This window comes from Peromyscus maniculatus, chromosome 11 (assembly GCF_049852395.1).
Source record: "Peromyscus maniculatus bairdii isolate BWxNUB_F1_BW_parent chromosome 11, HU_Pman_BW_mat_3.1, whole genome shotgun sequence".
NCBI classification, from domain to species: domain Eukaryota; kingdom Metazoa; phylum Chordata; class Mammalia; order Rodentia; family Cricetidae; genus Peromyscus; species Peromyscus maniculatus.
Genome location: NC_134862.1, coordinates 53,982,287 through 54,009,599, shown reverse-complemented (window position 1 = coordinate 54,009,599; position 27,313 = coordinate 53,982,287). Strand labels below are relative to the sequence as shown.

The 27,313-nt window shown below is 34.3% G+C and overlaps 1 protein-coding gene across 2 annotated transcripts; it reads left to right on the top strand.

The window, feature by feature from the left end:
* Positions 1-3,932: 3,932 nt before the first annotated feature.
* On the top strand, positions 3,933-26,771 carry Rgs21 (regulator of G protein signaling 21). 2 transcript variants are annotated; one of them, XM_076547139.1, is made up of 4 exons: positions 3,933-3,943; positions 8,113-8,174; positions 12,152-12,318; positions 26,568-26,771. In XM_076547139.1, the coding sequence occupies exons 1-4, from the start codon at positions 3,933-3,935 to the stop codon at positions 26,769-26,771; spliced, it is 444 nt and encodes a 147-aa protein (XP_076403254.1). The 2 variants fall into 2 exon arrangements, with proteins under 2 accessions (XP_076403254.1, XP_042113828.1); XM_042257894.2 differs by having other exon boundaries at positions 8,098-8,174.
* The last annotated feature ends 542 nt before the right edge of the window (positions 26,772-27,313 follow it).

Genomic DNA, 27,313 nt, shown 5'->3' with positions numbered 1-27,313 from the left:
AGAAAGTTAACATAGTTATTTTGGCCAAGGATGCAAACAGTCTAGTTACAAACTTCTTTTAATATTATATTATTTAGCTTTGTGAATATTCCCAGGACTATTACCTTGCTTTGCATATTTTTGCATTGAATATTAAGCTCTTTACCAGAGAGTTTAAAGAAAGGGAAAGTTACCTCAAGAGAAGAGTTAAACAGATGCTGCATATATAAAATGGCAATGTAGGTATTTGAAAAGTAGATGAGAGGAAGTCAATTAAATGGCTGTGTGTGTGTGTGTGTGTGTGTGTGTGTGTGTGTGTGTGTGTAATTTAGAGTATTCAACAATATTAAGGAAAATTTCAAATTTGAGTTCAATTAATAGCAGATATTATGAGACTATGAGATTATAAAACTACAGCAAAGCTAAGTGGTGCTACTGTCAGGATCACTGTGCTATTAACTTGCATGGTTAAACTTGTTCCACCCATACTATTGTCTACAAAACCTTTAGTTGTTGTCCTCGAAGAGTCTTGGTTTGCTAATATATAAAATGAACTTTGAAATGTTGCCTGGTTCATAGAATAGTTATCAATCAGATAATGCCTAGTTTCTGACACATATATGTACAAAATACTTTAGCTCTTAATTAGTTTAAAACTTCCATTGTTTTACCTATTGAGATCTTCCCCTCCCCAAATCACTCATGACATTCTCCCCTGAATGCCATTCATCTAGTTCAGAAATAGTTTTAAAACTAAGAACATTTTTTTCCAGCAGATACATCAGGTTAAAAGGATAATTTCCCATTGAAGCGATACTACACAAATTAATATATTTATTAACTTAATATATTATATTACTATATTAAAATTATTAATTGTAATTATTAATTATAAAATTATAAAATATAAAATATTTAATTATTAATTATAAAATATTGATATGATAAAATAATATATTAATATATTAAATTATTATATTTATTAACTTTTTCTCCTGTAAAAAAATGAGGAACAAATGGAGTAATGTATCTGTTTAATAGGAAGTTTCTTGTAAATTTAAAAATCATTTTGTTACCTCTGAGTAGCCTGTGAAAGTGCTGCAACATTTGGTAGGAAAATTAATCAAACATTCTATGTATCTCTAAACTTCTCTCCATACATTTACTTTCCTAAACATGTTTTGCCTTCATCACAATCATGAGTGAGAGCCCCATTTTCCCAGGCTACAAGGAGCAGAATCCATTCCTTTAACCCCTCCCATTGTCTTGGACTCAGGGCTCTTTCCCTTCCCATCCTTCAGACCTTCTCCTTTTATCCCTGAGTCCCTGCACGAGACTTTTTCACTTTCACATTTTTGTTCAGATTTTAAGACAGAACTATGCTGCTTATTAAAGTAGGCAATTAAATGGAGTTCAGTTCTCTAAACCATGCCATTCTGAAGCACAAAAATGGGATGTACGAGTATAGTCAGTCTTGTTTAATCCCTAAGCCAAAACACAAAACTCTGATTCTGCTGATTTCTTCTGATTTCTAAATTATTTTAATTGATAGATAAGCCTGTATACTTACAGATAATGTTCACTTACATTTGCTTTTATTGACTCTTGTAATCTTCCCTTTTATTCCACATATATCTTAACCATGTTAATTTCCAAAATTATCAACTTCAAACTCATCATATAAAATCCAGTATCTCCAAGACACTTAGAGTGCTAAACACTCTAAGAATTAGGACTATATATTTCCTTTCTCCACACAGAAGCATCAAGTAATTTCAGTGTGGCGAACTATTCCCAAAATCTCATTTTCTCTATCATCTTAACAATGGTTCTGTGAACATTAAATTTAGGGAAAAGTAATAAAACAATCATATATCTATAGTAAGAACCAAACATACTGACTTAGCATATCTCTCATTACTTTCTTAACAGAATCTTGGAGATAGATATCATTTGATTTCACCAAAATGAGGCACAAAGAGGTCAAAATTACTGTGTCAAACTTTCAAAAGTCATATTTATTTATAAACTCACTGGTCTACTCTCTAAATTTATACTCATTTTATTATATGCCAATCTTCTTTTAAGGACTTTAAGGAGTGGAGTTCCCAGGCTATAACAAACGCCTACTGCTGCTATGAGAACCGACTGTACACTTCATGGTTTAAAATAACCCAAATATGTAAGTGTCAAGGCCTGGGAACCATAGGCCAAAGTTAGACCCGTTGAGTTAAATCAAAGTATTAGCAGGATAGACTCCTAGATTCTCTGAGGAGAGCATCTGTTCCTTACCCTTTGTTCAAGTCTAAATTCCATTTGAATTTCTTTGCTCTTGGATACTTCTCTTACTGCATTGGTCTTATGTTCCATTCACACACATCCTCCTACACACTCAATCCCTCCCACCATTCCTCTGAAATGACCCCAGATAATTACACTGGGTCCCTTTGCTATGTAAAATTACATATTCATATTAGCTAGGTAGTAGGATGCCTGGTCTACAGAGCAAATTCCAGGCCAGCCAAGGCTGCACAGAGAGACCCTGTCTTGAAAACAAAAACAAACAAACAAACAAAAATTCCTGAATAATGAACTGAGCTTTTTAAGGGGAATGGGAAGTCATAATTAAACAAATTGTGATTACTATTTCCAGAAGGATTTATGAGAAAAGAAATAATTTCATTGAACTCTAAGCATGGATTTTAATTTTGTCTTGGAGTTTCAGTAAAAAAAAAAAAAAAAAGATCTTATTTCTGCCTCCTATTTCTTATATATTTTGACTGACTTTACCGAGAAAACATCTAAATTTTAAACTTATTTTCTAATATAATGTATTTTGAAAATAACTTCAAACATACATTATAAACTCAGTGTTGTATTATCCCCAATCAGCAAAACAAAAAGTCAAAACATGTTTAATGATTCAGTTTTTGCATATCATAAAAACATTACTTAATGGTGCTTGAACTAACAAAATGAATTGAGTTAATTGATGATTTCACTGCTTAATGACACCCTGATTGTTTAGGTCATTGCTTTTATTTCCATTATTCTCAATACTCCAGGGCCATTCATGTAGTGGGAATTTTTGTAGAGCAAACAAATAGGGATGTTCCAACTCCAAGTTTAAAGAAAGCCTATCCATACTACTGTTACAATCAAAGCTTGGCAAAGTATACATAGGGTTACCAAACACCGTTTACTAAAGCACCGGCATATACACTTTATTTTGATAAATATATCGGCATTATTATTTTAAGCATCAGTGTTGAATTAAGTTATATGGGCATACATTATATAAGACTCATAGTCTAAAATATTAGATATTTTAGATATTAATATTAATATAATATTTTAGATATTTAGATTTTAGAGATAAACATGTTATAAAGCTATGAGCAGCTGAACAAGTTGAGGGTAACAGTATAAGGCATTTGCTAGGACATGTTTATATACCAGTAAAATTTTTTTAATTTAAGTGCCTGTTTACGTGTGCTAAAAGATACAGCCTGCCTCGCAAAATCAAAAAATGAAGGGAAATGAACAATCTTTAAACATAATAAAGGTGATTATCAAGTGCATGTTATAATATAATATTGAACATCTTGAGAATACTAGTTGTCATAGCAATGAATGCATATGAAAATTAGCAAGTAAACTAGCAGAATTATTATTCTAATGGGATCGTTATATTTTATGCCTGACTCAGAGAAATGTCACATTTATTCAAAGAATTATTTGTTCCTTGGAAGTAAAATGTTTTGACCAGAGAAAACTTAACAAAATGATAAAAGCTGAGACTAGCACGACTTAAAAAAAATGCCAACTTGTAACCCAGAGACAGGTATTTGCATACTAATTGTAATGTTCCTGCTGTCATGTTACCTTCAGCTGGAAGATCAGTCAGAAAGAGAAACTGCATCATCTGTGACAGGCAGACAGTGGGACGCAAAATGCCAGTGAAGTGAGTTGCTGTTTAAAGCTCTTTTCCTCTCAGAAGATGTATAAATGAAGCACCTGAGTCTTCAGTAGTCTCTATGACTTGCTACCTTCATTTATGATCAAAATGTTAATTGTTGCCTTTCATCCTAATTTTTTTTTGCTATTCTCTATTGATTCTTTTTTCTTTCTTTCTCTCTAAAATATGTCAACAATGTGTGACTTGCTTTGGTTCTAAATTCTGTTTGCTAGATAAAGAATGTGAAAGTAGACAGATCATTGATCTTTCTTTTCATCAAGTTTTTTTTTTAAATAGTGAGTTAGAAATAAAACGTATATGATCTTTGTAAAAATTATTCATTATCACAGTACTTATTAAGAAACTTTTACATGGATATTAAGTGCTGGGGAAGGAAGCAGCTGTCACTTCCTCGGGCACATGAACTCCTTGCTTGAATTTTCCATTCTCCAGCACACTGCTAATTGAGTGTGAACAGCTAAGTTGTTGGATTCCACATTTTTTAATGCAATACAACTGGTTCTAGCTGGCACAATTAGCAAGATAACTGGTAGCTTTCACGCAGTTCCCATCTGGTCTGGCTCTTCTCTGGACATATAATATGGGTACTGCCGGCCTTGATGCCACTTGCTTAATGAAGAAAACAGACAGGAAATCAGCCAAAACCCCATGAAATACTAAGTGCAGTTTTGGCTCCAGATACACGGTGAATTTTCTGGCAAACCATACACACATGGAAAGTTACTCTGATTATACACCAGAATTCTATGAAGTTCTCTCTCTCTCTCGTACACACACACACACACACACACACACACACACACACACACACACACACACAGGAAAAGAGCCACATATAACCTCCATTAAGGATATAATCAACACATAATATAAAATGAAAAGGAGAAAAGTAGTAATGAGCAAATGGCATAGTGTCCATTTATTTCAGATAACATACAAGTAAAAAGGAAATCAGTGAAGCCTGTACAGTTTTAAATTAGTTGCCATTTTCTTATAATCTAATTTTTATTTAATAGATTTTACTGATATTTCTATAGCTGCATTTTATAAAACATACAATTATATTTTTCATGCACATCAAACATAAGAAATTTTCTACATTTATTGTATAATTTACAAGCTTTTATAACATATTGCATAGACTTTCTACTGAGTAATCAATTGCCACAATTTAACTATTGTTTAAAGTCTGGGATAAGCATGTGACATTTTACTGCAGGAAAACTATTCTACTACATGTGCTTCAAAATGAGCACATAAGTGTTGACTTATGCATCTGGGTAAGAAGTTTTAAAAGAGTTAGTGTCCTAAACAAATCTGTGTCTAAATATTAACTCTACCCACTACTATTTGTGATATTGTACAAGTCACTAGCATTTATAACCCCTTTTAGTGATTAGTTATAGAGGAATTCAATACACTATTATTGTCAGGGTTAACTGATGAAAAGTATGTGACGTGCTTAATGCAGTAACATATAAACAAAGTACGGTTGCGCATTTTATTGTTCTGATAAATATGAGCTTTCAGTTTGTTTCTAAATATCAAAACTTGTCCTCCCAAAGATTACAAATTTAAACCCAAATTTAAAAATTTTTAGTGGTAGGAAAGATTAATTGTTAAAATAGATGCATAATAACTTAATTCCTGAAAAGGAAGCACTCCACTACTTCCATCCCTTTCAGTACAATAAATATTCAAAACTGTATCTTCTAGGTGAGAACAGGTCGGCAAAGTAAGCATTCCCAGCATCTTCGCAAGCCACCAGGGTATCCCTTCAGAGAGCAGAAAAGCGGCTTACCCCTTTAGAGTAAAGTCAACATTTCTTGACCTGAATTTATAGAACACTCCAGCAACTCTAATTGTAGGGTGCCTAACTTTCTATGTGCGTGTATACAGAATACAGAGTACTTAAGTACATCTCTGTAATTCAAAACACTCTTGCTTTTGTCCTTAGTTCCATACTAGTTTCCGGACTTTTTTTTTTTTTCATCTGTTTTTCCTGTTTTTGCACAATCATGCAAACAATAGGAAGGGCTTCTGCTTATTGAAAACATCTCCATGCTCAGACTCTTTCGTTTCCAAATGGGTCTTCATGGGACCTGACTTTTGCCTTTAGCTTAATCAAATTCTGGCTCAACCTACAGGCTGTGTTCCTTTGTCCTCATTTCCCTCGGGGTTGACAGTCAGGCCCTGACGTTCTGTGGTTCTCCAGGCACACTGTCACACTGTTTCTGATTCCTTTGCCAGTATCACTGTAGGATGTGGAGCTTGAACAATTTGTCTACACTTTTGAACAAGTTTATTCATTGTATTCTCAAAGCATCCTGAAAGTCACATCTCCTTTCCATCGGTGATCTTATCAGCCCTTATCGAGATTTGATCATTAATCTCTTAGCCTAGCCACACTCGTCTGAGTGCTAGAAAATAACAGCTTTCATTTGTTATTAAGGAACCTACATAGGAACGGAGAAGTAGACTAATGTACTGGAATGGATTCGCTGTTTCTCTGTTTTACCTGACGGCCCCTTCTCATTTAGAAAGATGCCCTTTAAGACCCAGCTCCCCTCTGCCCTATGTATTACCATATACTCCACAGTATTGAGTTTCTAAACATTTAAATATTACATCAACCATCACATTCCAGTCTGCAAATGAATGTTTTTGTACAAGTGCATTTTAAATGACCTTGTACATTTAAAGTACAAATAAATACTTTCAGAATTCCAACAAAACTTAGTATGAGAGCCATGTGATTCAACATAATCTTAGTGAAGTAACAGGTGGTAAATGCTCAAATGCACTTCAGTGTGAAATTAAATCTAGGATTAAGACTAATACTTAATTTATGAACAATGAAAACTAAACAATGCAAATCTTTTTAAATGCCCATTTCAATTAGAGATCACTATTGCAAAAGTCTCCTCGACAACTTGTGCCTTCGTTAGTAAGTTAAAGGAAAGATTGAGGTTTGTGGCACACAACTTAGGAAGGAAATTTGAGATAGAAGATGCCAATAATTTAGGAGAGAAAAATGAATGCCCAGTAGCCTCTCTTCCTCAATCCTCTTATTATTACATAAAAATACAACTAGTATTCAAACAGTGGGGGAACATAGTCAATCCTTTCAAAGGCATATAAAAGTTACAGTAAATTACGAACAAAAGACCATAAAAAAATAAGCACTTCACAAAACCATATTTAGGATTATCATCTTGATATGCAATACAACATTTTATAAGGATAGCTCGATGTGAGACTATCTCTATTTTATTGTCAATTGTTTTAATATATGATTTAAATTAGCTTGCCCTTTGTCCTTTTGTACATCACCACTACATAATCAAATTCTTTGGCCAGGAATGGCTTCCTGTGGTTAGGGACTGGTTTCATCAAGATATTTATCTGTTAAGAGAAATAATAAATGATATATTTGTATCTCACAAAGATTATATCTTAAAGCTGATTTATTATTTTACATAATATCCCCCAAAGCATACCTTCCTCAGAAAACTTCAGTCCATAAATATTTTACTGCTTTGAAAAAATATATCATACTCCCTGAAAAGATTCCTACATTTATATAAATCAGTCCAGAACTGATCTACCAGCATAAGGAGAATAAAATCTGATTCAGAATGGGGAAAACACAGCAAAATACTAAAATCAAACATTTTCCATATCATCATTTTTAGAATTTTTAAAGCCTTTCTTTACTTTCTAAATACTCACAATTATTAAACAGGGAAATTTGTATGCCATGAAAACTTAAACATAATCATTCATTTTTGTTTTAATCAGGAGAATTTTTCAAAACAAAGTGACCCATAATTAATATTATGATCAGAAAAATTTATAGTTGCTTCACAGAATGAATATGTCTCTTGTGCCATTAATTTTATTGTTCACAAATATAAACACCTTTGGCTAGATTGATAAATAGTTTTCTGATAACAAATTATATTCCACATTATGTTGCTATGACTTTAACACATTAGAAAAATATGATATGATTTTTATTGACATTCTCCTGTTTCATCATTGGCTCATTTTAATGATGCAATTCAAATACAATCTTCAGCTTAAGTATTACTATAAGTTATCAAAGAAAAAGATCACAATGCTATTGTCAAGGGTAGATGCTGTTTCTACAGGTCTCCAACTACGGAATCACTGGCATGGTCTGAAAATATGGACTCCCTCTTAGCTAACCAAGGTAAGATTCAAGCAATAGTGCATTTTAAAGATGGTAATTACACATAATTCATTAAACCTTGAAAAATGACAAATATTTCATGAAGTTTGATATTGATCAGCATTTGAAGAATAGGAATTTAAGGGCCCAGAGTCTAAACAGATTTTGTTTTAGCTTACATTAAGTTTGTCAAAAGTTCGGTTATAAGTACAAAGAAAATTTAATTATAAATGATAAGCAAAAAGCTTGGCATTTTCTTAGCCTGTCATTTGATGTATTTGATTGCTGTTTGCCATTATTAATACAAACAAAAAAATATGCAAACTGTCAACAGCAGGAAATGTAAATTAATCACTTAATTTCAAACTCATGAGCTAAAATAGAAATTTATTAGTGGGTTTCAACTAAATGGTCTTTATTTTTTAGTGAATACAAAAACATGTCATTTTTTTATTAATGCATATGTGCTGATATATAAGAGCAGGGTTCAATATAGCAATTGTGACCAATCATATAAAACATTTTGATATTGACATTAAATTTTGCACACAAAATAGTCACAAAGTTTTCCACACTTTCTGGCTTTTTTTTATTATAAACTATCTGCTTTGCAGAACATCAAGGTCATCCAGAGAGGAAAATTTGGGACTACAAAGACAAGATAGAGCATATTTATAGTATTCATTGTATTGACCAAATGACATTTCTGTTTCAAAGTAATAAAGTATCAGAAAAGCTTAAAATAATAAAGCCTGGCACATTTTGCACTGCTGTTTATTTACAATTAAAGTTAGATTGAATTAAATACATTAAGGTACACTGGATATTTTGTCTTTATTGACTAAGTTCTAAAGCAGTTTGTGAAACAATCCACCTACAGCTCAAGTACAGCTAAAGACATTGATGTTGTGGATATAAAACAGATTTTTTAAGTTAGAATGGGCAGTGTCTTGTGTTCTTCAGTGTGTAACGAAAGGAAAAAGCCAAGTTTCCGAAGTCTCTCTTAGCGTCCTCTTCTGGTTGTCACGTGAGGACTGCAGAGAAAATGATTTTTGTACAAAAGCTATGCAGAACAGAGCTGGCAATGGTCCTGAGATGGAGACAACTGCTCTCATATGCACACTTCCTGGGCATTGATTTAATTCTTGCTGGCAAATATGATTTTAATGTGTGTTGCTTTTGTTTATGTCGCATTTGTTTAACTCTGTGAAACTGTGTCACTCTGCCTGTGTAAAACACTTGATGATGATCTGATAAAGAACTGGCCTATAGCAAGGCAGGAGAAAGGATAGGTGGGGCTGCCAAGCGGATAGTATATATAGGAGAAGATGGGCAAAGATCAAGCAGCCAGAGAAGGAGGAGGACTCCAGGGACCAGCCACCCAGCTACACAGCAAAACACAGAGTAAGAGCAAGATTTACAGAAGTAAGCAAATGGGGAATGTCCAGAGGCAAAAGGTAGATGACATAAATTAAGAAAAGCTGGCTAAAAACTAAGCCAAGCTAAGGTGGAGCACTCACAATTAAGAATAAGCCTCCGAGTGTGATTTATTTGGGAGCGGGGTGGTGGGCCCCCACAAAAGAGCAAGAAACCCCAAACAATAAATACTCAAATAAAAGACCAAAGCCACAGATTTATCTAAATAACTATTTGATGTGGCTTTTGTAAAAACAAGATAATTAATAGTGGTATACTTTATCTGTAACCCCAGCAAACTACTTAAACATTTTTGCCAACTTTGCTTCTATGTAGACTTGGCTTTCCTGTTAGCTTTCTATTCCTAATGTCTAACTATTCCATTTAATGTCCTCTATGACTTCTAAATAGATGAAGTCATTCCATCCTGCCCACTGCCCTCAAGAATCGATTTTATTGCATGTAATATGTTAGTCCAGACTTATCTGGAATGTTTTCAGATTAAAATGTGTCTAGAACAGAAGAGCAAGTCAATGAAATACTGAATACAGGACAGAGCATCCTGACCCCAGAATTAATTATTTTGTGCCTTGAATGCAATTAAGGTGTGGAAGGAATGCTTGTTTCAGAGAGTAGGCCTTCCTAGAAACTGAAGAGCAGCAGAAAACAAGACCATTTCTTGATTTCTAACATCCATCTCTCTATGTGGCATTCACACATCCCTTGAGGAGAAAAGCTTCATATGCCCTAATGATACACATAAAATATTGCCAGGCAGGAATCAAAGTATTCTTTATTAAAGAATACTATATCTTACATGCTTGGATTTCAAAAGTGCATCATGGTTTGGATTTTCAGAGAAAATTTTACCTTTTACTACAAATTTTAATGTCTAAATTTGTAGCAGACAAGCTTGGTGCACAGTTAATTTAATTTTCATATAGTTAATAATAATTTTCATTCATTAAGAACAACCATACCCTCTAACATTTATTCTAAGGATTTTAATTAGTATCTTGTCATTTTTACAATGAATTTTCACTTTTACCTTACTTCACATGAGAAAAACATCATGCCATTTTTATTTAGTGTTTTAGACACGAGATTTTGTTCTAAAAAGCTGTGCCTTATTTTATTGTTAAATTTCACATTTGTTTCCCATCTGTAGCAACCTATAAAAATTTGACAGGTCCTATTCCTTTCATATTCTCTTTTTTCCAGTCAATCTTTCAATCCCCTGTATTTCCATAAGCTTCCTTCTTCCAGAGGATGAGACATAAGGGGGTAACTCAGCCTGCTGTATGTGCAAAAGAGACCCTAGTGGCTGATGAAGGGGAAAACCACCAGTGTTTTGGAAGGCAAATTCTTGAGTGACAAAAGGCCTGAAGAACATGTTCCTTATCAGACATAAAGCCTCACTTACAAGCATATCTTCCCAAATGCAAACTCAGAAACTGAATATCATGACCTTAAGATACCAGAACAGTCTAGTCAAAATAGGAGATCTGAACATAATCTTTCGAACATGGCACATAGCCAGAGGCACACTCTCAACCATAGTAAGCTCGAAACATTGAGCAAGAACCACCTTTTACAATTAGCTGTGGATATTTCACAACAGAATTCTGGAAGGCATATTTCAATGAGGAGTGCAGCAAAGTAGAAACCTAAGCAGCAATCCAAGGATTTAAATATCTATCAAAGCAATGTCTTGTGGCTCACATTTTAATGGATGTATAGTAATAAGGGGGACAAGATGTAGGGCATTATAGGTTGAAGATGTAACTGGGGTTATTGATTTTTTTCTCTACAAATACATGTCCTAGTCAAGTAAAAGGAAATGAGCCCACAGATAAGTGTACCCCGACGCAGCACCTACTGCAAAGTTGCCAGAGAAATGCATGCTCACAAGAAAATCTGACTGTAAGGCAGAATATGAGACATTTCACATTCAGTACATCATTTAAAGCAACATTAGGGAAAGCCCCATTATTTGACTTTCAGAAGTAAAATTGTCCACCAAAAAAAGAAGAGGAGAATAAACATTCGCCACAAAATATCGTGCCAGTTACTTTCTTGGCTTAAAGATCAGATTTGTCAAATGTAGTCACCACAAACCATTTAAGGTCAACATTGACTCTTCTCCTCTGAGCCCAAGCCAATATACCTTTTTCCCTCAGCTTCAAATTATGTCTCAAAAGCTTATAGAAAAGAAACATATTCTTTCCCTGGTTGTTATAACATAATTAACTTGAGCTAAGCAGTTCAGTGGCCCATGGGGCTTCCTATCCAGTAGTCATCAAGACAGTCTCTGAAACATGTCATATCTAGAAATAGAAATCATAGATTTTCTTGTTAAGGAAGTTGATTTTTAAAGTATAAATGAAAATATGTTGGACCTGTGATTACTCCTAAAACCTTTTTTCTAATTTGGAATTGATAACATGTAAATATTACTTTAGGCTGGATGATTAAATATTTGCCTGCTGAACATTCAGTAGATGCTCATTGGATGCAATGGAGTTATTTGGGGAATGTTAGTGTCTTCTAGATGATGCAATGCTTTCTTAAATATTTTGTAGCTGGTTTGGATGCTTTCCGAACATTTCTAAAATCAGAGTTCAGTGAAGAGAATGTTGAGTTCTGGCTTGCCTGTGAAGACTTCAAGAAAACCGAAAGTAGAGAAAAGATTGCTACCAAAGCCAAGATGATTTATTCTGAATTCATTGTTGCTGATGCACCAAAAGAGGTGAGTCAAGTATTTGAGAACAGGGAGGTTGCAGCCCACACTGGCTGTTCCCAGTTAGAAACAGAGCCAATCCTATCTAAAGAGTAAGCTATTCATTACTCTTTCCAGATAGAAAATGTCAGTAGGCCCCAATATATAAATATATTCAACACTGGCATATTTTATAAATTAATGTATATGAAAGAAAACTATCTAACCAGTGGAATACAAGCAGTTTTCAATTTTGATGTCTGAGAATTCTGCCTTAGAGAATGTAGGAATACACTGTGTTCAAAGGGGGGTGTGACTTGCCTTTGTGTGAAAATGAACCAGAGCTATTTATGAAGTGACCAGGTTCCATCCGTGCAACTTAAAGATCACTAAAATACAAAGGGTCTCAAGGTGAAATCTAGAATTATTCTGATCATATCTCTTTTAACAGTGTTTATTTTTCATTTTTATTGTGTTCACATGTGTGATGGTGCTTATTTGCATGCATGTGTTATGTGTAGATTCACTGCGCTGTGTATATAAAGACCAGGCATTGACTTCCAGATATGTTACTATCTAAATATTCCACTTTAATGTTTGATTTTATTTATTTTTGAAATTACGATATAATTACAACCTTTCACCTTTCCCTTTCCTTCTTCCAAACCCTATCCTATACCCCTCCCTCCCTGCTCTCCTTCAAGTTTGTGGCTTCTTCTTTCATACAGGCCGAAGTGGACAGAGAAAAGTCCACGAGGCCTCAACACGATACAGCAAAGGAAAGCAGAGCAGAGAGACAGTCTTCCCCAGGGAAGGACACACCGAGTGATTACCCATGTCCATTTTTGAGGCAGAGACTCTCACTGAAACTGGAGCTCACTGTTTTGGCTAGACTGGTTAGCCAACTAAGCCAGAGAATCTGTGTGTCACCTCTCCATCAGCTTTAGGGTTCTAATCATGGCCAGCTTTGACTTGGGGGCTGGAAACACAAACTCAGATCCTCACACTAGTACCAAAATGTTTTCAATGAGCCCTTAAATGGTATTTCTGCTGTGGAGAGGTTCATTTGTGTTTGGCTTAATTTCCAGTAGATCAACACAAAGACTGGACCCTAACTAGTCTAGTATTAATTGTAATTGGTACTTAAATAATTTACATGTTAAAGTTCATAAAGATGCCTTGAAAATTTGTAACATGAAGCAAAAAGTTTTAATTCATAAGTAGTGGGCAAACAGGAAGCTACATTAAACTAGTAATGGCACAAATTAGCTCACAGCACCAGTGATCTTTCCTATAGGGGTAAAATACGGACAACTGCTACAGTTACTACAGTTTCTGATCCAACATTAGGATTTGTGCTGAGAGAAAAGTGGTAGTACTTATAGGCAGAGAATGAGTTACATGGACTGCAAATACATTGATAAAATCTAGGACACAAAAGCTCAACTCTTAGATGGACATTAACTACTGCAGTTATTACTAGGTTGGTATAACACTAACAGACACAAGAACCACTCATGTGTGGTTTGGAATTCACAGCGGGTGAAGAACTTTAACTCCTGTGGAGATCCTTCCCCACTCATTTCCAAGTCACCACCTAAAAATCAATATATAATTCTGGAAAATTGGAAAGGTAGTATATATGATTTGTCAGGTTGATTAATGTGTAATTTCCTAAAAGGTTTTGAAAGCAACCCTAAAAAATATATTTCATTGCAGTCCTCCTTCAAAAGCCAGTAGTTTTCCTTCCTTACAAATCTAATTAGCAGTGGCTACTTTAAGATAACATTAGTAAACATTATTCATTAAAAATAGCTAATGAAAAGATGGTCTTAAAACTGTATCTAAGTAACTGAATTGTTCACTCAGTGACTACAAGCACTCAATGCTCTTGTAGGGGGCCTGGGTTCAATTCCTAGCACCAAGACAGATCATAAATGTAACTTCTGTTCCATGAAATCTAATGACCTCTTCTAGTACCCAAGGATGCCAGGCACACATGTGGTGCATAATCATATGTACAGGGAAAAACATCTATATATATGAAATAAAATAAAAATTAAAAATGTAAAAGAGTACAGCTGAACTCAGTTATAATTAATAATTTTAACAAAACTGCTCTGTTTATTTTCCTAAGCTTTTCTTCCAAACTAAACATCATCAGTAATAATTTAGTTAAATAATGCAATTATTATTTTAGGATATAAAACTTTTATAGCTTTTAACATTTTACACATCTAATTATTTTAAATAAAATGTAAATAAAATTATGGTTCCTTTTCAAGTAATGGTTAGATTGTTTCAAATGACTCCAAAGTATTATTGAAACATGAAAAATTTCATTGAAATCAAGGTGTGTGTGTGTATGTGTGTGTGTACATATATAGCCACTGTCTTTCTTATTATTTACCATTCATTGTTTCTAATGCAAATGTCTCAGGACGTTTCAATGTTTTGTTTTATTTACCAACTAAGTTGCTAAGTCCAAATACTTATTGACTTTCAATTACACATAAAAGGTAATACATATGATAGTAGGTTTATTTATCAAACAGAAATTTTGAGTATCTCTTCACATAATAAATTCAAGAAGACAGAAGTAATTGACCTGTAAAAAAAACTCCACAATTATAAATGAGACCATATAATAATAAAACACACTTAAAGTTAATTATTGCCATTGTAGAAAAGAGAGATTATAACCACATGAAAAGGTATAGGATAGATTTGTAGAGTTAATCACTGACTAAAGCAACAGGTCATGAAAAAATCAGTCATATTTTATAAAAAGAGCAAGCAAAGCTAGAATATTTCAGGATGAAACATACTGGTTTAGCACTGTGATATAAATCATCGAGATATTTTCATATATTGCAAGTATTTTGGTATTGCTAATATCAGCAGAAGAATGGAGAATAGCTTTGAGATCTTTATCTCCATTGTTGGAGATAAAAACATAATAGGAAAGAGTATAGAGTTATCTGGAAGGCAAACTTGACAAGACTATGTGATCATTTTTATAAGTAGGTTAGAAAATACAGTAATTTTCATAAACAGTAAGTCAACCTCAGAGGAGTTCATAGTAGACTATTCTCCTTTATTTCTGTATTCAGCCGAAGCTGTGTAACTGACTCTAATAAAGAATTAAACTATAACGAATATTCTTGGTAGAAAGTCCTCTACTGAAGAACAGTGGCAGAGTCAAGTCTGGATGTCTACTTGGTCTTCTTTCCTTTCAAACACCCATGTCTTTATTTCTTCAGCTGCAAAATTGCTACAGCCTTCATCAATTTTCATTGAATGCATCTAGATTATACTAAACTTAGCTACTGAATCTTGTTTGCAAACTAAGATCACATGGTTGTAAGAATACCGTCCTCACAGGCTGTACACAAGAACTGGACTTCCAGGTTCCTGGGAGATACGTAGGAATCTCAGCTACACTTCATGCTCTCTCTCTTATAGCATCACCTTCTCTCTGGTTCACCCCTTTAATCATGAGATGTGATGATATGGCACGGAATCTAAAGTGTGAATAAATGTCAATTTGGATTCAAATCCTGTGCCTCTTTTTTATTGTGCAACTATCTCACCTCCTGGATTCATATTCCTCATCTAAAACAGGAAAATAACATGTGTATATGAAGCAGATGGAAATGGTGATGACTGAGATAATAGGATAAGGACTCATACCATGTGGAAAAGTTTTTATGATATTTTAATCACAGTTTTCTAGGAGCGTGTCCCTAGGTGAGCTATTAAATTTTAAAAGTACTGAAAGCAATCACTTGTAGATTTCTCTGAAGATGTAAAGACAGGCTTTTAAGGATTTAATAAAATAAATGTGAATATACATTGCCCAAAATATGTTAACAAAATATCAGCTTCCATTCAAAAGAGAAACTCATTGAAGGAACTCCATCATGATGGGCTAACGGGAAAGTGTTTCATGAAGAAAATTGCATGACCCAGCTATTTTGAGTAAGTGACTAGACATTCTGAATATTTAGACAACTTTTTTTCAAGTTTTACTAATTTACATAAAAAGCACTTGAGTGTAGAAAAAACATGATTCTCAATATTGTACTTATTCATATTTCATTTTGGACCATTAATTTCATATATTCAGAGATGTTAAAGTCAAAATATTTATTAGCTTTGGGAAACTGTTAATCATAGAAAAAATTAAAAGACTATCGTCATTTTCCACCAATGGCTTTCACATATTTGAAACATTTATAAATTATATTCTATGTATGTCATCAGTAAAAAAAAAAAATATTGAGAGACAAGGGAGATGATTCAGCAGTAAATACTCCGGTTGCTCTTGAAAACAACCTGAGTTCGGTTCCCAGCACCTACATGTTAACTCACATTACACTCTGTTACTCCAGTTCCACAGAATCTCACCTCTTCTGGTCTCCACAGACTTGATGTGGCTCACACACACATATGTAGGCAAAACACTCATATACATAAAATAAAGAAAATAAATCTTAAAAACTAAGAGCAATATCAAGTCCACTGTTTTACCCACTATTACTAGTAACCAGTAGTTCACTCCCGTTCTGTAAGATTAGAAAGTGTGCAGTAACACCACAGTAGAGTGTTTATAAATTACATAAATTCAGAGGCTAGGTTGTAGCCTGCTGTCAGAGTGCATAATAAGCATGCACAAGGCCCTGAGTTAAATTGCTCGCAATTGAACTAATTGGACTAATTAAAACAAATATGGGTTGTTATTCGTTTTTGGCTTTTTGGGGGGGGCCTTGCCACCCAGCTCCCAAATAAATTCACACATTGAGTCTTATTATTACTTATGAATGCCCAGCCTTAGCTTGGCTTAGTTTCTAGCCAGCTTTTCTTAACTTAATTATCCATCTCCTTTTTTGCCTCCAGGCTTTTCCCGTTCTCTTACTTCTGTAAATCTTACTCTTACTCCGTGGCTTGCTGGTTGTGTAGCTGGGTGGCTGGCCCCTGATGTCCTTCCCTTTTCTGGCTCCCTCTTGATCCCCTTTTCCAGATTTCTTCCTCTATATATTCTCTCTGCCTGCAAGCCCTGCCTATCTTTTCTCCTGCCTTGCTGTTGGCCAGTTCTTTATTAGACCATCAAGTGTTTTAGACAGGCACAATAATACAGCTTCACAGAGTTAAATAAATGCAACATAAACAAAAGTAACACACCTTCAAATAAGATTCTACAACAAATATATCCAAATTTAGTCTCATTTTATTATCAAAAACTGGAAGAGATTCTTTCCTCATTTTATTATTTTTTTATTTTCTTTTACTTTTTTAAATTTTGGAGGCAATTTCCTATATGACTACTGTATTTACACCATTTTCAGCTCCTTTCTTCTCTTCAACTCCTCCACACCCCCTACTCCCTCTCAAACTCATAAGGTGTTCTTTAATCTTTACTTCCACATATACAAACATACTACTGAGTACATTTAGTGTTGTTCATATGTACATGCATTTAAGGCTGACCACTTGGGCTTGAATTATCTTGTGGGACTCATCCCTGAAGAAAACTGATTTATTCTCTGCAGCCATTCATTGCCTATAGTTCTTTATCTAAGGGTGGGGCTATGTGAAATTTCCTCCATCCATGCTGGCATGTCAACCAGTGTTGTCATTAGGTGCAACTTCTCTGTTATGTTGAGAAGACACTATCTTACAGCAGGTGTCCTATACTCTGACTCTTATAATCTTTATTCCCTTGCCCCAGCACTCCCTAAACCTTAGCTACAGGTGATGCACTGTAGGTGTATGAGTTCATAATAAGCACTTCACAGTTACTTATTCTCTGCATTTTACTACTCATGGATCTCATCTATTACAAAAAAAGGTCTCTCTAAAGAAAAGTATGAGCTACATTTACCTATGGTTATAAGGATATGTAAACAGAATAAGTTATTTAATTATAATGTTTCTCTAGTTTTATTAAAAGTAAAATTTATATAAATAGAAAACTGGCTTAAAATGCAAGAGTAAGTATAAAACAGATGAATATCTAATCAGAACAGACTTATGATTCTGACAAAGGGCATTATTTATTTAAAAAAAATTAGTTTGAAGATGGAGTGAGGAAATAGGTATGTGCCTTGTTGGTATAGAGGGACCTATGAAGTGTGCAGCTGTATTTTCCTCTACTACTGTAATAACATTTTGTATTCTCAATCCTATATTCATTTTCATATTTCATTTTAGTATCAATTCTCCAATGCATTGAAGTCACTTTGAGAATTATTTTTATTTACTAGTTAATGATAACTAACAGTTTACTCCCAACTATAATTATCTCCAAATATATTGATTTTGTTCATTTCTTAGTTGCCTTCCATTTTAATCATTTATTGACGGTTGTGTATATATTGTATACTACACACTATGTTGGTATATTGAAAATAAGAGACACTATTAATTCCTCAGTAGATGAGCTACCCATCTTATTGGGAAGACTCAAGATTTAAAGAATTACAGTAGGTTTCACAAGCATCATCATGGGCAAATGTAAAGTAAGAAGAAACTATGTAAGGGGAACCTCTGAGTCTAGGAGATCAGGAAATATATATATCAGAAAAGTTAAGTGGTAAACCTTGGCTAGGATTTGAGAAGAGATGGAAATGAGTAGAACAAGAAGGGAAGAATAAAGGACAGATGAATGGGAGAAACAAGAGTCAAGGAAAGGACCATCTACACCCAAAGCAATTGACCTAAGCAGCATGAGGCTGTGTGGCAAGGTGTTAAAAAAAAGCCACTATGCTGTTCATGTCGTCTTTCATTCTGAACTATCTTTTAATCTATAGTCAATTAAAGGGATCTCTTAAAAAAAAAAACAAAAAAGTGCAAGAGATGAGAGATGATGACAGACAGACAAATGATAGAAACAGAAATAGAGAATGATGACTAAAGAAACTGGAATAGTTGCCAAGTGCTTTTATGAGGACTGTCTTGTTTCACCAGCTCCTTCATTCACTGCCTTAGAGAAATGTTACCAGCATCTATGGTGCAGGAGAAAAATGTCCCGAACTTTAGAGATGTTGAGAATAAATAATGATGATTATGAGCCTCCCAGCCACCAGGATCTGTGAGGAAAGATGTTTTTAGCCTATGCTTCTAGGTTTCGAATTCCTTCTCTAGACCTGCTCCTCATTTTTAAGTGTTTGTGACATAGACTGGGAGCCTTGATATTTATCCTAAAGGCGGAAAGAAACAAATAGTCACATGAAATCCATCTTCTTTTCTATGAAATATTTCATTTTCCTTCTCGTATTTTCTCTAATTTGTTTGACATCTTAGACTATGAACCTCAGGTTCAAATATGGTATTAGGAAACAAAGGGTGACATGAATGTTTCTTCTAATTGCATATTTTTTTAAGCTTTGGTTTCAAATATCTTTTTATTATTTATTTATTTATTTTACAACCTGACCACAATTTCTCCTACCTTTTCTCCTCACATTCCCTTTCCCTACCTCCTCAATCTACACTTCCTCTGTTTCTGTTCAGAAAGAGACAGGCCTTCCATGGGTATCATTAAAGCATGGCATATCAACTTGTCATAAGACTAAACACCTCCCCTTGGGTTTAGACTGGCCAAGGCAATCCAGTATGAGGAATAGGTTCCCAAGAGCCAGACAAAGCATTAGTGACAGCCCCTGCCCCCATTGTTAGGAGTCACACAATAGACGAAGTTTCACAATTCTAGAGGTTGGTCCAATGCAGGGTCCCTGATTGTTGGTTCAGATTCTGTGGGTCTTATGAGCCAAGTTAGCTGTTTCAGTGGGTTTTCTTGTGAAGTCTTTGACCCCTCTGGCCCCTATAATCTCCCCTCCCTCTCTTAAGCAGGAATCCCTGAACTTGGCCTAATGTTTGCCTGTGGGTCTCTGTATCTATTTCTATCAGTCATTGGCTAAAGGCCCTCTGATGACAATTAGAGCCATCACCAATCTGATCATAGAGGATGGTCAGTCCAGGCTACATATTTACTATTTCTAGGAGTCTTACCTGGGGTCATCCTTGTAGATTTATGGGAGTTTCCCTTGTATACAGTTTCTCCCTGACCCAGAAAATGCCCCTTTTCCAGTCATCCTTTCAGTATCGTCTTCCTCCTCTCACTCCCACAACCAGATCTCTCAAGTTCCCATGCCCACCCACCCCAATCCACCCAGGAGATCTCTTCTATTTCCCCTTCCCAAGGAAGACCCAGGAGCATGCATTTCAAATTAAAAACACAAACCTCATGCATTCTTTAAGCTTCCCTGTATTCTTGTGTCTTCTAACCTGGGACAACCAAGTTGTTGTTGGTGATAAAGTCATGAATTGGACTCCCTCCCAGCCCAGCCATACTAACAACAACAAAAAGCCCCAGCATATATTTTTAGACATATGTATACATCATGATTTCATATGTGTCAGCTCCTTTTCCCGTGGAAGTTGAAGAGGCATCTGGTTCTCATTCAATTCCATCTTTGCTTTGACTACATGTCTAATTAATCAAGGTGCATTTAATTCTATTCCCTTTCTTTCCCTTGCCCAATTTAATGCATTAGCAATGCTTCCCAACTTGTGTCATCTATTTCTGTCACCAAAGCAACTGATAACAAGCAGATACAGTGTTGAGCAGGCACAGATTCCCTGTACATGCTGAAAAAGGCTATGTCTTCTTTAATTGCAACCTTTGAGAATATATTTCAGGGTGTTCATTTGCCTTTAATGATGCCAAAAATGAAGTAATACAGGAAGTGTTAGTATTGATTAAAGAGAATTAATCACCAAAAACATGATTACAGATGGCTTTGATTTAAATAGTGATTTTTAAGCGCTGCCATGAATGAGGTCTACGAAGGTACCTGCTCAGTCTTTATAAGGCCTTTTACTTATTCATGCTTACATCCTTTGCTTAAAGACAGTCTCCTGTTACACTATACATCCTAAAGGAGGAACAGCCATGTAATTTGAATGTGGGAGCAGAACTGAGAACTTCATTCAAATTATGTAAAAATATATAAATCACAGTTTAGAGTCAAAAGAGAGAGCCAACAGGTACACTTTAAAACACATTCTTCCTGTGAAAGCAATTTGTTGAAAGCTGAAAGAATATAAAAATGCTGGTGTAGAAAACAAAAATGGATTTGTCTTGCATGCATATCTTTCAGCTAACCAATGCTCATAACTATGAAAATTTTCTGGACCGTATAATAAAAATGTTTTAACTACAACAAACATCATCCTGAGAACCACCATCTCAAGGCCAGACTTATCCATGTCAACTGCACCAAGGCCTTTTCAAAAACCAGAAGGACTCAGAAGCCTTAAAGTGGCTGTGAAGAAATCTCAACTGTCCTTTCATAAAAATCACAATCTTGTGTCCTGTTTTCTGAGATTGGCAGTGTAGTACTCTGAGTTAAAGAAGATAACATTTTGAAATGTAAGCAAATAAAATAACTGTTTCTCAAAGAACCTAAAATCAAAGAGTATCCATATTAGCAAAAGTGAATATTCATTTATATTTTAATATATATTGCTATATATTTACTTTGATATAAACAATAGCTATATTTTAATACATATAATAAATTTATATATATACAAAAATTGAAAGCTGAGTGCTATTTTCCATTCAAAGCTTTCATCTACCGACATCTTTTAAATCTCAGTTAGTGGCAACTCTGTTTTGCCATTGTTTTGACTAGATCATGGTAAACATCTCTACATGCTTGTCCATTCTTCATTCTTTTTCTCACAGTCCATATCTAATAAGCATTTGCATCATCCTTCAGGGTATGCCCCGAACCCTGACATTCTTAAGATGCTTTCTCTGGTCATAACGACTGGGCAATAAGTCCTCTTGGCCCTATTACTAACTGTGTTTGGAAGATGCACGAGATGTCCCTGCAGCATCACTCTCTAACCCACCACCTATTGCCCACCTGTCTGATAAGGTTTTTAGATCATCTTCCCCACATGGAGACCTTGTTATTGGGGCCACTCAGACTCAGTCACTATTCAAACACATGTTCACATTGTTTAAAATTCTCCTCATTACGCTCACTATACATAAAAGCGGTAGAGAGCTCCAGGGCCTACCACCTGCTTAATTCACCCAGCTCTTGCCTCTCCCCCTTTGAAGCCCAGCAGGCTTCTTTCAGTGAGTCCTCCCACAGGCATGGCCCAGATTTCGTATTTCCTACTCATAAAGATACTTCAAAGGCCAGTTTCAAATCTCATTTTCTTGGGAGAGACCCGCTTCTAGAAAGCATATTTTTTTTCTTTTGGATTGACTTCTCATTATGATTTTCTTCAGAATCTCACATTCTAGCACAGTTCTACACCACTCTTTAATATATACCCTAAATGAGTTAAACTCGGGAAATATCATACATAAAATGGCTAGCTTTAAAATATATGATACATTTTCCTAAATAATAAGAACATAAATATAATCATTTTATAGTTGTATATGACAGTGAACATAAAAGATATACATGAGAACAATTAGTACATCAGTATTTACATTCCACTTGAAATTGTTTCCCTATTTTAAATCATATTTATATATTCTTGCAAATTATTTTTAGTTGAATTTATTTTTCAAAATTTTTGTCATCAGATAAAACAGACTTGCTAAGGAAAATAAAACCAGAAAGAAAAGAGGACAGATTACTGGAAATGAATATCCATTCTGCTGGTATTTTTGAGAGATGTAGAAAATGAACAATTTAGAAAAAAATGGAAGAGATAGAAAATAAAAGACAGGTTGATTTCCATCCCTTGAACTGTTGAGTGCCTTTGTTGTAACAAGTTTCCTTTCTTGGATAACCAAAATTAAACTCAACAATAACTAAAGTGTTCATATACAAATCTGTTTATAAACATAAGCCTTATTTCTCAAGACTTCTACATCAAAACTACACATAATAACAAGAAAATAACAGAGACATCTATTCTGTGATACTGTGACTCAGATGTCACAGTGGGTTGTTTCACATACATATCACAGAAAATTAATGGAATTCCTTAATATTCATATAATAAACAGCACATTGGCAAAAATGATATAGTAATACATTACACAGTGTTGCAAAGAAAAGATTTTATATGAAATATCAAAGAGAAAGAAAAAATATTAAGTAGTAAAACCTGAACTGTAGGCACAAAAGTGAAAATGAAAAAAATTACTGTGAAGCTCCAAGATCAAAGGCACAATTTACACGGACACAGAAACACACACAAACACACACACACACACACACACACACACACACACACACACTCACTCACTCACTCACTCACTCACAATAATGATTAGAGAAGAAAGAGGCATCAAGGATGAGTCCTGTGTATCAAGCTTGAACAAGTTGAAGAAAATAATGACATTTATATAAACATGTGAGAGTGATGATTTTGTCACTAACATTAAGCTGAATTGCCAAGACACATCTTCATAAAACTACTGATTATCTCATGGGAACAAAGATATGCTCACCACTCACTGAGTTATCAATGGCTGAGGCTGGCAGTTCCTTGGCTGGGAAGCAAGTACATCAGAAATGAATACATTTCGGTAATAATATTTATTAGAATTAATGGATTTAAATGGAATTCTTTTTAAATTTTGGAATGGTTTTAAATAAATATATAACCATTTCTTCACTTGAGTTTTACAATATGTATTTATTGGGTCCTTAGCCATCTGAGGAATACAGAAAGTGTAAATATCTGACAAATTCTCTGTGATGAAAAACCTTTTGTGAAGATCACAATTTTTTAATCTGCTCATAATCCCACAAGGAAAATATTACTTGAGTTTAATCTGAAAGACAAAAAGTCTTGTGGAATACTTATATAAGAAAAGCCATTTTGTTGAGCAGGATAATATAAAAAAACATGTTCAGAAGTAGCAAAACATAGAGAATATGCTGGGAATTTTCTAGTTTTGTTAGAATATGACATGTACATAGAAACGGGGTATATCTCAGTGGTAGAGCTGCTGGCTGCAGAGTGGACATAGAACAAAAGAAATGGGTAACTCAGGACTACACCACAAAGGACATGAATGCATACATAAGACATGATTATGATCACAAAGGGGGCAGTGATGATAGTGAAGGTGATGGTAATGGTGACTTGGAAACAGTATATATAACTCTTCAGTACGCACCAATTAATGCTACAGTCAGTCAAACCTCTTCTGGAGAATGTCTAAATATAATAGGATAAGTTATTCCACATATCATCAGGGGGCTATAAATCACTAATTTCTGAATTGAAGAAACAAATTGTAACTTATATTCACATATCTCTATAACACAAGATACTTATAAAAATTAGGTTAGCATGGGTGTTTGCAAGACAAGTAGTCACTGTTCATTCATTCATTCTACTACAGTGAAGGCTAAATTCATTATCACAGCACATAAGATCTACTATACTTGGCTTAGCCTTCTTCAGATCTCACACTACACAGAACTCAGGTTTCTTCTTTTGCAAATTACACACCAGTAAACCAGGCAAGTATCTCTTTATAACTTCAAATTCTTTCCTGCATCAGGATTTTGCACTGTTTATCTGTCAGAAATCTTTCTCCAAATTCTTAGATCTGACTTTGTATTGTTCAGTTTTAACTATGATAAATTTTATTTCATCAGATATCTGTTGCAAAAATAGAGAAAACATTTGGCACATAATAGACAGCCTTGTCATTTGGATCCACCAATGGATCTCCCTCTTGTTATATCCTCTGACTATCAATAGACTAGGTATCAATGTTAGAGGATAGATTTGAAAATGATCATGTGCCCTAGTAAATGAAGAAGGAGCAACTGATTCCAGGTTTGAGGATGTTTATTGAAGTTTCAACATTATATCTGGATCTTTGAGGAAGAATCAAAGAAACTGATCAAAAAGATAAAATTATAGATGGATCTGGGACCAATGAGTATCTGAAATCCTCATCAAAGGAAACTATATGAGGCCTGATCATGCTCTTTTGATGACTCTTTCCCAATTCATTATTTTTTATTAATCTTTTTCCTGAAATAATGGTTACTAAAATGTTTTATAATATTATTCATTGGTAAATAAAACTCTTTAAGAGCCCTTATTGTTCTCTTTTTTGCCTAGAAAATTGAAAGTATAGATTTGAGTTTCTTATACACAAGGCAAGTTAGGAGCTGAATTGGATTTAATTGCAGCTCTGTCTACCTATCACTTAGCCTTACTTCAATGCTACATAAGTGGAATTTATAAGTTTTCCTTTACCAAATTCCCGAATTGTAACACTTTATCAGTTCTCAAATTTTCTACTGAGATGTTCTCATTCTATCCCATAAATATCTATTGATTTCTTATTATGTGGTGAGTATTCAGCTAAGTACTAGAAATGATGATAAATGAGATACAGCACCTTCCTTTGGGAAGCTTATAATATTAAGATTCGAATATATTTTATATGTCATGAATATTTTTAGTTTAATTCAATAGCCTTGGATAAAACTGTTGCTGCTCAAATATCCTGGGATATGGATAGAGAAGTTGGTCTGAACTTTAAAAGTTTTTCTGGAGAATGGTGTGTTCCAATATAATAGAACACTGCTAGTCCCTTCTGGAGACTGGTGTGTTCCAATATAATAGAACACTTAGACCATTCTGGAGACACAACACTGGATTTGGTTTCTTCTGTAGTGGTGGTGGTAGTGTTTGTTTGTTTTTAATTGTGTTTATGTATGTATGTGTGTATATACTTGAACATATGCATATTTTGATCTTTAGGACGTACAATGGCAGTGAAGAAAAGGTATAATCTGATTTCATTTTGCCAAATAGGAAGAAACAAAATAGAAAAGCAATGCTATGGGAGTCCAGACGGTTTGCTAAATACATGGAGAGTGGTAAAACACCATCTAGGATATTATAGTTATTCCTAGGTAAAGTACACATTTGGAATTCAGATCAATGTTAGAAAAAAATAAACTGGTATGAAAGAAGAGATATTTCAAATCATAGTGTGTCTTGTGTGCATTTTCACTTTGCCTTTTTAAAATATTAGAAGTCAGCTTCTGCTGTTTCTTGTCAATGCCACCCCCTCTCAAGCTATGACCAATTTAAAACCAAGAATGTGTTTATCATGTCGAAAAAACAATGCATGATCTTGCTGATATTTTCCATCAAATAAGTTTGTGTTTGGAAAAATTCAGCAATACGTGTATCCTGATAAGCCATGCAGGTTTTGAAAAATGTTGTGTAATTACATGCAATCTTCTTTTCTACAGATTAACATTGACTTCAGTACCAGAGATCTCATCTCAAGGAATATAGCTGAACCAACTCCAAAATGCTTTGATGAGGCTCAGAAACTAATTTATAGTCTCATGGCCAAGGATTCATTTCCTCGTTTTCTAAAGTCAGAAATTTATAAGAAACTGGTAAATAGCCAACAGGTTGGAAATCATAAAAGATGGCTGCCTTTCCTGTGAAGAAGGTAAATGAAAACAGTACACTAAAAGGCTAAAATATTTAAAATATACAAACAATGAAAAACATTTTAGGGTTTAGAAAACGTTTTTACTTCATCAGAATACATATGTGTGTGTGTGTATATACATATATATGGATATATATGCATACATATTTGTGAATATCTAAACAGTGTGTTACAAATTTAGTCATTTTATCAGGTACTTAGAAATCTACAGGAAGAATACAGAGTGAGTTCATGAAGATAAATATACTTTCAACCATAAGTGAATAATTTTATAGATTATAATTTCAAGAAAAATATACATATCTTTATGTCACAGAGTTGAAGACTGCTTAACATCATATACAACATTTTAAATACCATTTGCATTATTCAAAAACCTCACTTCTATAAAAGGAAAAGTTCTGAACCTAAGCATAATTTTTCATTTGCTGGATTCAGCTGTTCCTTGTGAACTATAATTGATAATGTGATGATTGTCTGAACTACTGTGGCTTTCAAGTTAAAAAGAAAACTTAATGGATGTGTGCACACTTA

Excerpts from the sequence above, each read along its gene's own strand:
- Rgs21 (XM_042257894.2), top strand. Across the intron at positions 8,175-12,151 it reads CTCCCTCTTAGCTAACCAAG|CTGGTTTGGATGCTTTCCGA; the intron begins GTAAGATTCAAG and ends AATATTTTGTAG. Across the intron at positions 12,319-26,567 it reads TTGCTGATGCACCAAAAGAG|ATTAACATTGACTTCAGTAC; the intron begins GTGAGTCAAGTA and ends TCTTTTCTACAG.